Below are 14,071 nucleotides of genomic sequence, written 5' to 3'. Positions count from 1 at the left end.
CCTACTTGAAAACATGTTCTTAAAATCTACCTAATTCTTTCTTTACACTAAGAGAAACATGAACCTTTGGAGGTATTATTTATAGGTTATTATGTATTGAATTTCTTTGTCTAGCCCACTTAAGACCAAATTGGGTCGCATGTGGCCCTTGAACTAGTCTCTTAAAACAGAAGGTTGGCTCTCGCAATTTTCAAAAGCTTCCGCATAAACCTCTGTACTTTTAGTAGGGAAAGTTAGTCAAAACGGAAAGGGAAACTCGGGGAAAATAATGAGCGATGATTGCTCGTATCTCCAATCACCTGCATCGGTTCAAACTTCCTCCGGTATGAAGTGTTTTTTCCCCCCAACTTCCTTTGTCCATGTTCTGTGGGCGTGAAGTACAGACTGTCTAAGCTGCATTCGCAAAATATAGAAGACAAAGTCTGGCTTGAGAGACTACCCTTGAACTAAAATGAGTTTGACGCCCCTGCATTAAAGATTAAAAACCCAGTAAAGCCCTATAAAAAGATAAGTTTGCTAAGTTTGGTGAAACGCTGGCTGCTATTTCAGATGTAAATTTCCTTTGTATATGTAATATGTGTGAATGTTAACAGCAGGTACTTATTGCTCATTATGTATTTTTAGCAACTCGTCACAATAGTGTGAATGTCAATGCATTTCACTTGTGCCATTACGGCTATAGTGGTAAGCTAGTTGAATGCTCTTTGCTTTCATTGCTTCAGTATCTTCCATGCGCAAAGTGGGGTCAACGGTCGTGTCATCACAGTTTTCACAAGAATTGCGTATTGCCACTTTACACGGCGATGCTAAGTGTGGCGTTATCAAGTTATTCCATTCTGGAACCTGGTTTAACTTTTTTTGCGTTTTCAGGCCCCAGGAACGCCGTGGTCATGTAAATGGGAGGCCAAAATGCAACAAAAGTTTGCTGTTTTTATGCAGGGAGCGTTGTCATGTAAACTGGGTCTGTCAGTCTCAAACACAAATGGTTCAGCTTTGTCCACTGATCATGCTGTCACTTTACACCTGATCCCTTTTGCGTTTAGGGTTCAGCTTGTTCGACACTAGATTACATATTGATTTTGCTAAGGTAACATTTTGTTAAAGTTAAAATCCACCCTCAGATTTTTGTACAGTGTTAACTCATTGAGTGCCAGCCACTTTTGGAGAACGGACGCTCCCAGTGCCAGAGTTTCAGAGCGTTTTCAGTGATTTCTCGAGGCCCACAGAATATTGTGTGATATTACTATGTAAACACCGAACACGCCCAAAGAACGATGAGACTCTCTTCTATCATCAGCAAAAAAAAGTTTATTGATATCATTTTCCGTTCTTTAGTTATGAGCCGGAGAATATAGGTTGATTTCACCAAAAAGAGACGTTTCAAATTAGAAGCTGAGATAATTAGCCTTTTGTGAAATGAAGCATTTCAAGCACATGACTGACTCTGAAGCTAATATTTTCTGATGTAGTGACACCCCAAAAATAATTTCCTTCAATAAAACAGTCAAAACAAAGGAATTTTGTTTGGCATAATAATATTTTTTAGCTGCAACCAGCAGCGCTGGCCCCTGCGTGCGCTGCTGGTTGCAGCTTCTTGCTGGTCTTGATTTACTGCTGGTGGGCATCAGATATTCTAGCTTGTGTTTGCCAATCCTGTCCTGCTGTCTGGGTCTGTCTGGGTCGGTGTTGTATGCTGCCCTGCGTGCCCCCCCCCCCCCCCTCTACTGCAAACCCCTCCTCCGTGGGTGTGTCTCTGGTGGCTCTCTGCTGCCTTTGCTCTGCACTGAAAAGTGCGCTACATCCAGCTTTTTTACAGCGTTCCACGTGTATTTGTCACCGGCTCCCATCGCTTCTAGTTGAGAATAATAACAACTCCACAACTAATCATGCGGATGGGCTATCGCAGCGGGCACGGAGGGGCTCAATTGTGCCAGCAGATTGCAGACAATCGTCGTCATTGGCACTCTACGTTAGTATTTGAATTGACGACGATTGTCGTCATTGGCACTCAATGAGTTAAAGGGATACGCCAACATTTTGGGAGATTCACCTATTTGCCATATTGCCGACAGTAAATGGAGAATGTGGATGCCTTTATCGTCACTGCGTGCCCTACAAAGAGGGTTACAGCCCCCGCTGCTACTTAGCTTAGCACTACAATGGTAGAGAATGGTACAGCTGCCTATCCCCGCTCAGTCGCCCAAAATACACATTCCAACGGCGCCAGAAACAGTCATTCACATGTACATGTGACTTGTGTACTCACCACACGATGAAATAATAATTCAAAGTTACTGGAATCGAATCTCATCAATCTGTGACATTCAATATATTCCAGCAGTTATTTTGTGATAAGTGTTGTAATTTGCTTTTTTGGCGATCCCACTTGGCCTTAACCTGCCTCGTCTCCTAGAACAAAATATGTTTTTTCAGTGCAGAGAAAGAAGCACAGAGTGGAGAGAGAACACGCTGTGCCTGATTGTCGGTGGTGAAATTGGTATCACTGTGGGACTGACACTGGGGGACTGACGCCATATGTTCTGCTATCAAACACCACTGTAGCTGCTGGAAATATCTGGATATCTCGGCAGGCACATTGTCTAGGTTTGGCCAAATATCCAGAGGAAAAAGAAAAATACACCAAAGAACTACAATATGGGTGCAGATATTACTGTACTGAAATGATCCTTTGAAATTGGTTCATTGGCCCTGCAAACAGCCCCTTAGGAATTGGAATTGAGTCTCTATCTCCATTAGTTTCACAGCTGTGGCTTAAAAAAGATAAGTCTGTCTAATGTCAGAAATCCACAAATAACTGTTCCTCAGCCCGAGGCCGATCTGTCCATCACATCTCATGGAAATCTGTTCATGAGTTTCTGAGATATGATGATGACAGACAGGGATAAAAAAAGTTCAAGGTCACTGTGACCTTGAACTTTGACCTTTAACCACCAAAATCTAATCAGTTCGTCCTTGAGCCCAAGTGGACGTTTGAGGAAAATTGGATGAAATTCTGTCAAGGCCTTCCTGAGATATCGCGTTAACAAGCATGAAATGAGCAGTCGTGAGGTCACAGTAACCTTGAACTTTGACCACCAAAATCTAATCAGTTCATCCTTGAGTCCAAGTGGACATTTGAGGCAAATTTGAAAAAAATCCATCAAGGCATTCCTGAGATATCGCGTTAACGAGTTTGAAAATGGCGTTTGAGAGGTCACAGTGACCTTGACCTCTGATCACCAAAATCTAATCAGTTCATTCTTGCGTCCAAGTCGACGTTTGAGCCAAATTGGAAGAAATTCCATCAAGCCGTTCCTGAGATATCGCCTCCGGCCTGGCTATCGCCGGCAGGCAGAGGCATAAAAACAACAACAAAACTTCCTTGTCAGAGATAATTGGCCTGCTAGCTAACAATGCCAAAAACAGTTTGTTGAGGTTGACTGCAGATTCTTCTCAAGCTACAGTTCAGAGTGTTTTGGAGTAGAGACTAAGGCTAAAGACAAGAGACAAGACCATTGACTGTGTCACGGTAACTCAGTGGTTTGGAGTAGAGACTAGAGCTAAAGACAGACAGTTGACTGTGTCACAGTAACTCAGAGTGTTTTGGAGTAGAGACTAGGGCTAAAAACAGTTGACTGTGTCACAGTAACAGTGTTTTGGAGTAGAGACAAAGGCTGTGTGTCCATATGGCTTCTTTTCCTAAGCTCCAGCGTCTTTTTTCAGTTGTTTCCAATGAGGAGAGAGCGTATGCAGACGCCTATGGCCGTCTAGAGAGGCTGCGCTGCAACCAGCGTCTATTTTCAGAGCGCTCTGGCTTTTTTGTGTGCCGGCTCCCAGCGCTTCCAGCTGAAAATATCTGAACTTTTCAGAAAGACGCTGGTGTCAGGCATAGAGACTAGGGCTAAAGACAGACAGTTGACTGTGTCACAGTAACTCTGTTTTGGAGTAGAGACTAAGGCTAAAGACAGACAGTTGACTGTCTCATCAGACCAGTCACTTTCAGCTATAATTCTATTGCTAATGTACAGATCCACCGCCACAATTTCAATCCCTCCATCTTTCTCTTCCTGGCCCAGTAGTTATTATGTAGCCATTAATAGGAATAAGGGCAATTCTTTGTGGAAGTTTTTGAAATGGCAAAACCTTGATACATCATCCTTCTAGGACAGGTGTCAGCTCGTGGCGCTCTCTGCTCACCTGTTTCTCGGCCTGCTTGAGGAGAAGGCGGAAGCGTTGGTCCTCATGCACCCAGGTGGGCAGCTCCCTCTGGCCCCGCCCCCTGGCCTTCTCCAGTTGCTCCCGGAGCTCCCGCAGCACCCGCAGCTCCTGGGCCAGCCGCGCCTGCCGCATTCGCCAGACCGCCAGGTCCATCTCAAGGTCCAGAGACGTCCGTAGCAGACCGTCCAGCCCTTTGACCGGCACCGGGGGCTGGGGGGAGAGAATGTGTGTGCATGCTGCTGGTGAAACACTGTCTTTTACATTCACTCTTTCTCAATAAATCCACTATAAAAAAAATGTGCCCAAGCAATGTTCTCCAGCTCTCTTCTCCAACCGCATGGTCCCAACATGTTTTTTGTTTTTTAATAAATGCACATAAAAAACAGAAAAAAATCATACAGTACAAACAATAAAACTAAAAATGTAAAATATACTTTTATTATATACAGGCAAAAAAAATTAAATAAAAGAAATGGGACAAGCGGCATTTACCAAGTAAAACTCTTTTTAAAAGGATTTTACCAAACATGGGGAAATGAAAGAGAAATGAAATGCCTTAAGCTTGCTTTATACTTGCTGTGCCGCGAAGGGCACGGGGGAGGAGTGAGGGCCGCAAGCGTCAAATGACGTCAATGTGTTGGGCGCGACCTCCATAGGCCGACCACCGCGTACCTGAAGATTTTTCTCACAGCGCACGGCTTCTCTCCAAACATGGCCGCTTTCGAGCCACTGAGCCCTGAACACTGAGCTGTGTTTTCACCACATTTCTTGACCCATGTGGTAGGCTAAACTTTGATTTGCAACTGTTAATTTTTAGTCATTTCACCAAGTAAATGTGTTGTGTTGAGAGCATGATTGAGAGAGATTAAAAGCAGCACAGAGTAGGCTATCAGGGCTGAGAACTGAAACGGCTATTCAGTAAAAACAAGTTTGGCGAGTCATTCATGTGCTGATGTACGTTCGTTTGAGAGTGAAAGCGCACTCAGTACTGCACATCATAGCGTTTCATTGCGACTTTTCACGGGCTGTTCTCACTATTACCATTGTACAATACATGCTGATCACTTGGCTGATCACTTCTGAGTATAAAAGCATCTGCCCCAGCGCGAGGTCCGCACGTGACTCGCGGAGCTCCACCTCGCGGAGCCTTGCTCGAGTATAATGAGCGCTTTAGGTCCCATGCTGAACCTGGAGGAGGGTGTGACTTGGGCACTCTATATAGCCCATGGCTATGTCAGTAACATGCTTCTACCATTAGATGTCAGGCTTTACACAGATGTGGGTTTTTTTTTGTGCTCATGTGATTCCCCCACTCTTCTCTACAGAGCCCCAGGAGGGACACCAAGGTGGAGCTGGCTGCCTGTCACTAAATTAATAGAGGCTGGCAAATGTCAGAGCGCATTAAACATTCAGAGGGCCATTAAATATTAAGAGCTACTCTTAATCAGACTCGTCACACAGGGCTTAAGCTTAAAAAATGCAAATAGCCTCTTTCTCTCTGTGTGTGTCAAGAGAATGGAGAGAATAGCTAATGTGGTCCTTTAATTCTGAGGTTTGATTTCACTATTAAACTGGAGAGGCGAACAAAGATTGAGCAGAGATAGAAAATTAGTCTTTTGGGAGAGAGAGAGAGAGAGAGAGAGAGAGAGAGAGAGAGAGAGAAACAGAGAGAGAGAGATAGGAGTCAAAGAGGCTATAAGAAAACCAAAATGCTGGTTGTGTTTCTACCTTCTTCATGCGCATGCTGCGCCTCTCGGAGGCGTTTCTGACAAACGGCGACTTCTTGGAGAGTGTGGAGCTGTCGCTGTCGCTGCGGTTGATCTGAAAAGACAAAGTCATGTCAAGGTTCCACTTGCCCTCTGTCACATCACCAGTACTGTACAGGCTCCACTTGCCCTCTGTCACATCAACAGTACTGTACAGGCTCCACTCGCCCTCTGTCACATCAACAGTACTATACAGGCTCCACTCACCCTCTGTCACATCAACAGTACTGTACAGGCTCCACTCACCCTCTGTCACATCAACATCTTGCTGTGCAAAGATACATCAGCGTTTGCACTTTCTTCGCAGACTCAGGTTGTTTGGAGTCAGTACGAGTATCATGTTGATTTTCTACAGGGCGAGCATAGAATCGATCCTGAGATATGGTATAGCCAGCTGGTTTGGCAACCTGACGGTCAAATTTAAATCCCAAATTCTAAGGCTTGCAAAAACGGCCGGGAAGATCATGGGCATGTCTAGCCCCCCGATCACCCTCCAAGCCATTTTTGACCAGGAAGCTGTCAGACAAGCTCGGAACATTATTTCTGACCCTTTGCATGTACTGAACCCAGAATATGTGCTCATGAGGTCCGGTAGAAGGTACATTATAGAATTCCAAAGTGTAAATACAATAGATATAAACACTCCTTTGTCCCTCTCTCAATTAAGCTACTTAACGATAACTAGATGCTCCTTCCTAAGGGACTTGAAATGCATAAGGGTGTATGCAATTTTGTCTTATGTTTTTGTGTCTGATGTATCTGTCTGTGTTAAATGTCTGTACGCAGCTTGGATCTCTGTCTCCAAGACAAATTTCTCCCAAGGGAGACAAATAAACTTGAACCTTGAACCTTGAACCTTGAGTACTGTACAGGCTCCACTCACCCTCTGTCACATCAACAGTACTGTACAGGCTCCACTCACAGTCTGTCACATCAACAGTACTGTACAGGCTCCACTCGCCCTGTCACATCAACAGTACAGGCTCCACTCGCCCTCTGTCACATCAACAGTACTGTACAGGCTCCACTCGCTCTGTCACATCAACAGTACTGTACAGGCTCCACTCGCCCTCTGTCACATCAACAGTACTGTACAGGCTCCACTCACCCTCTGTCACATCAACAGTACTGTACAGGCTCCACTCGCCCTGTCACATCAACAGTACAGGCTCCACTCGCCCTCTGTCACATCAACAGTACTGTACAGGCTCCACTCGCTCTGTCACATCAACAGTACTGTACAGGCTCCACTCCCCCTCTGTCACATCAACAGTACTGTACAGGCTCCACTCACCCTCTGTCACATCAACAGTACTGTACAGGCTCCACTCGTACGGCAACCATTTTAGGGCATCCATCATTCATCAGTCTAAGCGTTGTCAGTTGTCATGTCTCCTAGGAAACCATGTCGAGTGTGCTCTGAAACACCTTCAGCCCTCACACGAAAATGCTGTCATTCTTCCTGCATTATTGTTTCACTCCTCACGTGTCAGTCATCGCACAATACGGCATCACTCGTCATTCATCAGTCCTCACTCGTCAGGCATCACTCCTCACATCTCACACGAAAACGTTGTCATTCCTCCTGCCTCACTTATCACTCAAACTAGCTGTCAGTCATCACTCCTCACGTCTCACACGAAAACGTTCTCATTCCTCCTGCAGACTAGCTGTCAGTCATCACTCCTCACGTCTCACATGAAAACGTTGTCATTCCCCCTGCAGACTAGCTGTCAGTCATCACTCAAACTAGCTGTCAGTCATCACTCCTCACGTCTCACATGAAAACGCTGTCATTCGTTGTTTTGGTTGTTCTTCCATGTGTGATGGGGAAAGCGCAAGAATGCCTGTGAAATGAGCATCAATTTCTTACAACTTCACTTCCGGTTATATATATATATAGTCTATTGTCATCAAACATTAAACTAGATGTTCCTCTTAGTGTTACTATGTTAATTCTGTTGGGTCTCATAGATTATTACTTTAATCTATATTAATATAAAAAAAACTTGCGCTCTTATTTTGAATGCAAAATCACTCAACCGGAGGTGAAGTTGTAAAAAATGGTTGCTAAATTCACAGAGGCATTATTGCGGTTTCCCCATCTCACACGGAAGAACAACCAAAACAATGAATGACAGCGTTTTCATGTGAGACGTGAGGAGTGATGACTGACAGCTAGTTTGAGTGATGACTGACAGCTAGTCTGCAGGAGGAATGACCACGTTTTTGTGTGAGACGTGAGGAGTGATGACTGACAGCTAGTTTGAGTGATAAGTGAGGCAGGAGGAATGACAACGTTTTCGTGTGAGGCGTGAGGAGTGATGACTGACAGCTAGTTTGAGTGATAAGTGAGGCAGGAGGAATGACAACATTTTCGTGTGAGATGTGAGGAGTGATGCCTGACGAGTGAGGACTGATGACTGACAAGTGATGCCGTATTGTGCGATGACTGACGCGTGAGGAGTGAAACAGTAATGCAGGAAGAATGACAGCGTTTTCGTGTGAGGACTGAAGGTGTTTCAGAGCACACTCAACATGGTTTACTAGGAGACATTAATCAACGAACTGGCGTGCTCAACCCGACGTTTTTAAAGATAGTTACTGGGTGCCGATCCAAACATCTCAAAAATTAAATCAAAAACAGCACTCACAGATGTCTGTAAAGTTTAAACTTTTAATACGCACAGCAGCAAAGATACAACGAACGTTTCAGCCTCACAGGCTTTCCTCAGCGTTGCAACAAGCAGTGGGTGTGACCCATATAAGTAGGAGCCAGGACCATGCTGAATGAAACCAGCTGTGGAGCATGCATCAATCAATCAATCAATCTTCAACATATCTAGAACAAACAGAGTGGTCAAGAACCTACATAACAAATAAATAAGATGACCGCACAGCTGATCAGAATACATCAACATGACTGATTAAATCACTCACAGATCCTAAAAGAAATAAATCTGTGAACAAAACAAATATAAAAATATAAAAATAATAAAAATAAATATAAAAAGAGGCTCTACAGTATTATCTGAATTCTAGGTCAACACAACTTCCTTCCACTGAATTGTTATCTAAATTGTCTGAACTTGTCCTTACTAAGAATTATTTCAGATTTAACAATGACTTTTATTTACAGAGACAGGGCGTCTCGATGGGTAGTCCATTTAGCCCTAATTATGCAAACCTGTTTATGGGGAAGTTTGAGGAAGATCATGTGTACAAAAATAATCCATATTTGTCTCTTATCAAATGCTGGTTTAGATATATCGACGATCTGTTTTTCGTGTTCACAGGTACAGCAGAGGAACTAGAATTGTTTAAGTTACATCTAAATTCTAGAGTCCCCACCATCTCTTTCACACTGGAGGCAAGCAGAGAAACTGTGCCTTTTTTGGATGTAAGGGTAAATAAATCTGAACTAATACACACGACCGTCTTTAGAAAAAAAACGGATAGGAACAATTATTTACATTTTTCGAGCTATCATCCACATAGCCTAAAAAAGAGTTTACCTTACAGTCAGCTGCTAAGAATTAAAAGGATATGTAGCTCTGGTGATGAATTTGAGAGACAGGCTGATGCCATGTGCACCCGTTTTTCAGAAAAGGGTTATGATCAAAAACTGCTAAATATTTGTATGTCCAAGGTCCGCGATAAAGATAGGGAGAGTCTCTTGAAGCCCAATCCTCCTCCTCTCAAACAGCAGCCCCTTGTTTTATCCACAACGTTTTCTCCGATCTCCCAGTCGGTTAAAAATGTCATTAGAAAACATTGGCATATATTGTCCAGTGATCCCGTTGTGGGTCGCGAGTTTGTCAAGTATCCTATATTCGCCACTAAGCGACAAAAAAATGTGAATGACAAGCTTGTAAAGACCGATCTTTATGTGAAACCCACACATTTTTTAAATTCTCTTCCCCCAGGTAATTTTCCGTGTTTGAATTGTGTAAGCTGCAACGCCATGATTAAAGGTAATCAATTCTCACATCCCCATACGGGGAAATCGATGATGGTCAAAGATAGAATCACATGTCGGTCCACTCATGTTGTCTACCTTTTAAAATGCCCTTGTGGTTTGTACTATGTGGGGAAAACAAAAAGACAACTGAGAATTAGAATTTCCGAACATAAGAGCAGCATCAGAAGGGGTGACGAGAAATCTCCGGTTGCCAAACACTTTAATAAATATGACCATGGCGTTTGTAGCTTACGTTTTATGGGGATTGAGTCAGTGGGGCCACTTCTGAGAGGAGGAGACAGGGAGAGAAAACTTCTCCAGAGAGAAGCATATTGGATACACCACTTACAGACTGAGCATCCTAAGGGTTTAAATGAAGAATTATTGCTCTCTTGTTTCTTGTAAGTGGTTGATCCCTTGTTTTGATGTGTGTTTTGATATGTGATTGGTCATGCTTACACATTTTGAGATGGGTTATCTGCTCCTGTCATGCAGTTCTAGACTGAGGGGTTTCCTTAAATTCTTCTTATTTTTCTTATAGGCTACTTCTAATATGCTTCTGGTATTTTTTATATCGTTGTGACAGATACCACTTATACAGATTGATACTTGTATATATCTACAATTGTCCATATTTATCTATTCTTTTATATTTGTTTTGTTCACAGATTTATTTCTTTTAGGATCTGTGAGTGATTTAATCAGTCATGTTGATGTATTCTGATCAGCTGTGCGGTCATCTTATTTATTTGTTATGTAGGTTCTTGACCACTCTGTTTGTTCTAGATATGTTGAAGATTGATTGATTGATTGATGCATGCTCCACAGCTGGTTTCATTCAGCATGGTCCTGGCTCCTACTTATATGGGTCACACCCACTGCTTGTTGCAACGCTGAGGAAAGCCTGTGAGGCTGAAACGTTCGTTGTATCTTTGCTGCTGTGCGTATTAAAAGTTTAAACTTTACAGACATCTGTGAGTGCTGTTTTTGATTTAATTTTTTACTAGGAGACATGACAACTGACAACGCTTAAGGTCCTTACATACCGAGCACGTTTTTTTCGTGCGATTAATTCGCACGTCAATAATATTTTCCGAACCTATATCAGTCAATGCAACCGTGCATACCGACGGCGAAGTTTCGCGGAGCGTTATTGCGGTGTTTATTTTTTCGAACCACGTTCGATTTTTCAGAAATTCGCTTCCAACGTGTACACATCTGTGGCTGTGATTGACAGGTGGGTCAAAACTCGCATCGCAATTTCGTGCCGTATATTCGCATCACTCTTGATGTGTAAGGACCTTTAGACTGAGGAATGACAGCCTATACTCTGACGGAGGAGGATGCCCTAAAATGGTTGCCGTACACTCGCCCTGTCACATCAACAGTACTGTACAGGCTCCACTCGCCCTGTCACATCAACAGTACTGTATAGGCTGCACTCCCCCTCTGTCACATCAACAGTACTGTACAGGCTCCACTCGCCCTCTGTCACATCAACAGTACTGTACAGGCTCCACTCGCCCTCTGTCACATCAACAGTACTGTACAGGCTCCACTTGCCCTCTGTCACATCAACAGTACTGTACAGGCTCCACTCACCCTCTGTCACATCAACAGTACTGTACAGGCTCCACTCGCCCTCTGTCACATCAATAGTACTGTACAAGCTGCACTCGCCCTCTGTCACATCAACAGTACTGTACAGGCTCCACTCGCCCTCTGTCACATCAATAGTACTGTACAAGCTGCACTCGCCCTCTGTCACATCAACAGTACTGTACAGGCTCCACTCACCCTCTGTCACATTAACAGTACTGTACAGGCTCCACTCGCCCTCTGTCACATCAACAGTACTGTACAGGCTCCACTCGCCCTCTGTCACATCAATAGTACTGTACAAGCTGCACTCGCCCTCTGTCACATCAACAGTACAGGCTCCACTCGCCCTCTGTCACATCAACAGTACAGGCTCCACTCGCCGTCTGTCACATCAACAGTACTGTACAGGCTCCACTCGCCCTCTGTCACATCAATAGTACTGTACAGGCTCCACTCGCCCTCTGTCACATTAACAGTACTGTACAGGCTCCACTCGCCCTCTGTCACATCAACAGTACTGTACAGGCTCCACTCGCCCTCTGTCACATCAATAGTACTGTACAGGCTCCACTCACCCTCTGTCACATTAACAGTACTGTACAGGCTCCACTCGCCCTCCGTCACATCAACAGTACTGTACAGGCTCCACTCCCCCTCTGTCACATCAACAGTACTGTACAGGCTCCACTCGCCCTCTGTCACATGAACAGTACTGTACAGGCTCCACTCCCCCTCTGTCACATCAACAGTACTGTACAGGCTCCACCCGCCCTCTGTCACATTAACAGTACTGTACAGTGCACGAATCGCTTTTAAAATGTGGGTTGAGTCTGGTAAATGTAGACAAGGACCCATGTTTGAAAATATGAAATGCACTAACAATAAATTTAAGAGTGCTCTGCGTTATATTAAAAGAAATGAAAATATGATGAGGGCAGATTCTCTGGCTATGAAGCTGCAGAACAATAATGTCAATGATTTTTGGAAAGAGATAAAGACCATTGGTAATTCCAAAACAGCTTTTCCATCTAATATAGATGGTGTAAGTGGCCCGGATGAAATTGTACAACTGTGGAAAAGGAAATATTATGAGCTTTTAAACTGTGTAAAAAGCAACCTGTATATTGTAGATAATGTAGATTATAATGATGATGTTGTTGTCACCCCTGACGAAATCTGCAAGTTAATACTGAAGCTTAAAGATGGTAAGGCCTGTGGTCTTGATGGTATTACTGCAGAACATTTAAAATTTGCAAGTGGGAAACTGTGCCCTCTGTTGGCCATGTGCTACACTGGGCTGTTTGTACATGGGGTGCTACCAGAATCAATGCTCTCTGGTGTCCTGGTGCCTGTGATTAAGGACAAAGTAGGGAAGCTGAACAGCTCAGACAATTATCGGCCAATAGCCATAGCAAGTGTCATGTCCAAGGTCATGGAGTCAGTTATTTTGTGTAGACTTGAGAGGTTTATTCAATCTGCTGACAATCAATTTGGTTTCAAACGAAAACTTGGAACTGACCTATGTATTTTTGCTCTCAAAGAAATTTTAGATAAATTTAATAGGCACAATTCTACTATGTTTATGTGTTTTATTGATGCTTCTAAAGCTTTCGATCGTGTTAATCATGAGAAATTGTTTTCTAAATTGTCTAAAAGTGGGGTTCCCAGTTTTTTAGTACGCATTTTAGTATACTGGTATGCCCGACAGACAATGAGAGTAAAATGGGGGAGTGTGACATCGGCTCCCTTTCATGTGTCCAATTCCGTCCGCCAGGGGGGAATATTGTCACCAATTTTGTTTAATTTATATATGAATGATTTGTCTTTGCTGTTAAATACATCAGGTACGGGCTGTAGGGTGGGTGACTTGGTTATTAATCATCTTATGTATGCTGATGACCTGGTCGTCATTAGCCCTTCTAGTGCTGGTCTCCAACAGCTCTTGAGAATTTGCACACAGTACGGGGCTGTCTCAGATATTATTTATAACGCCAAAAAGAGCAAGCTCATGATCATTAGAAGTAGAGAAGACAAGCGGGCAATTTTCCCTGACTTCTACCTGTCTGGCACTTTGCTCAGCAAGTGTGATGAGATTACATATCTGGGCCATGTTATCTCAGACGACCTCTCTGATGATAAGGACATCCTAAGGCAGCGACGGAAGCTATATGCCCAAGCAAATATACTGTGTCGCAAGTTCTCAATGTGCTCTATCTCTGTGAAGATCTCACTTTTTAAAGCATACTGTACACCCCTGTATACGGCTCACCTGTGGTGTCGTTATAGACAAAACAGCATGAGAAAACTTACTGTGGCTTATAATGACTGCATGAGGCTGCTGCTAAAAGTTCAGAGGAGCTCTAGTGCAAGCATTATGTTTGTCAGTATCGGGGTACCGACCTGCTCTGCCGTTCTCAGAAATTTAATGTATAGATTTATGTGCAGGGCATCTGAATCTGTAAATGACATCATTGCTGTACTGACCAATCATGAACGCAGCTCGGGCAAGTTCAGTTCCAGACTG

At 43.6% G+C, this 14,071-nt stretch overlaps 1 protein-coding gene across 1 annotated transcript in view; it reads right to left on the bottom strand.

The window, feature by feature from the left end:
* The window catches only part of wwc1 (WW and C2 domain containing 1), a 307,962-nt gene that overhangs the window by 10,423 nt on the left and 283,468 nt on the right, over positions 1-14,071 (bottom strand). The window contains exons 18-19 of the mRNA XM_083636240.1: positions 5,947-6,039; positions 4,198-4,428 (exon numbers count right to left, since the gene is read on the bottom strand). Of these exons, the coding sequence (XP_083492366.1) occupies positions 4,198-4,428; positions 5,947-6,039 (324 nt within the window). The remainder of the gene's footprint in view (positions 1-4,197; positions 4,429-5,946; positions 6,040-14,071) is intronic.

This window comes from Poromitra crassiceps (genome assembly GCF_964638095.1).
Source record: "Poromitra crassiceps genome assembly, chromosome: 1".
NCBI lineage: Eukaryota > Metazoa > Chordata > Actinopteri > Beryciformes > Melamphaidae > Poromitra > Poromitra crassiceps.
Note: the sequence above shows the minus strand (reverse complement) of the source record. Positions and strands in the feature narration are given on the sequence as shown.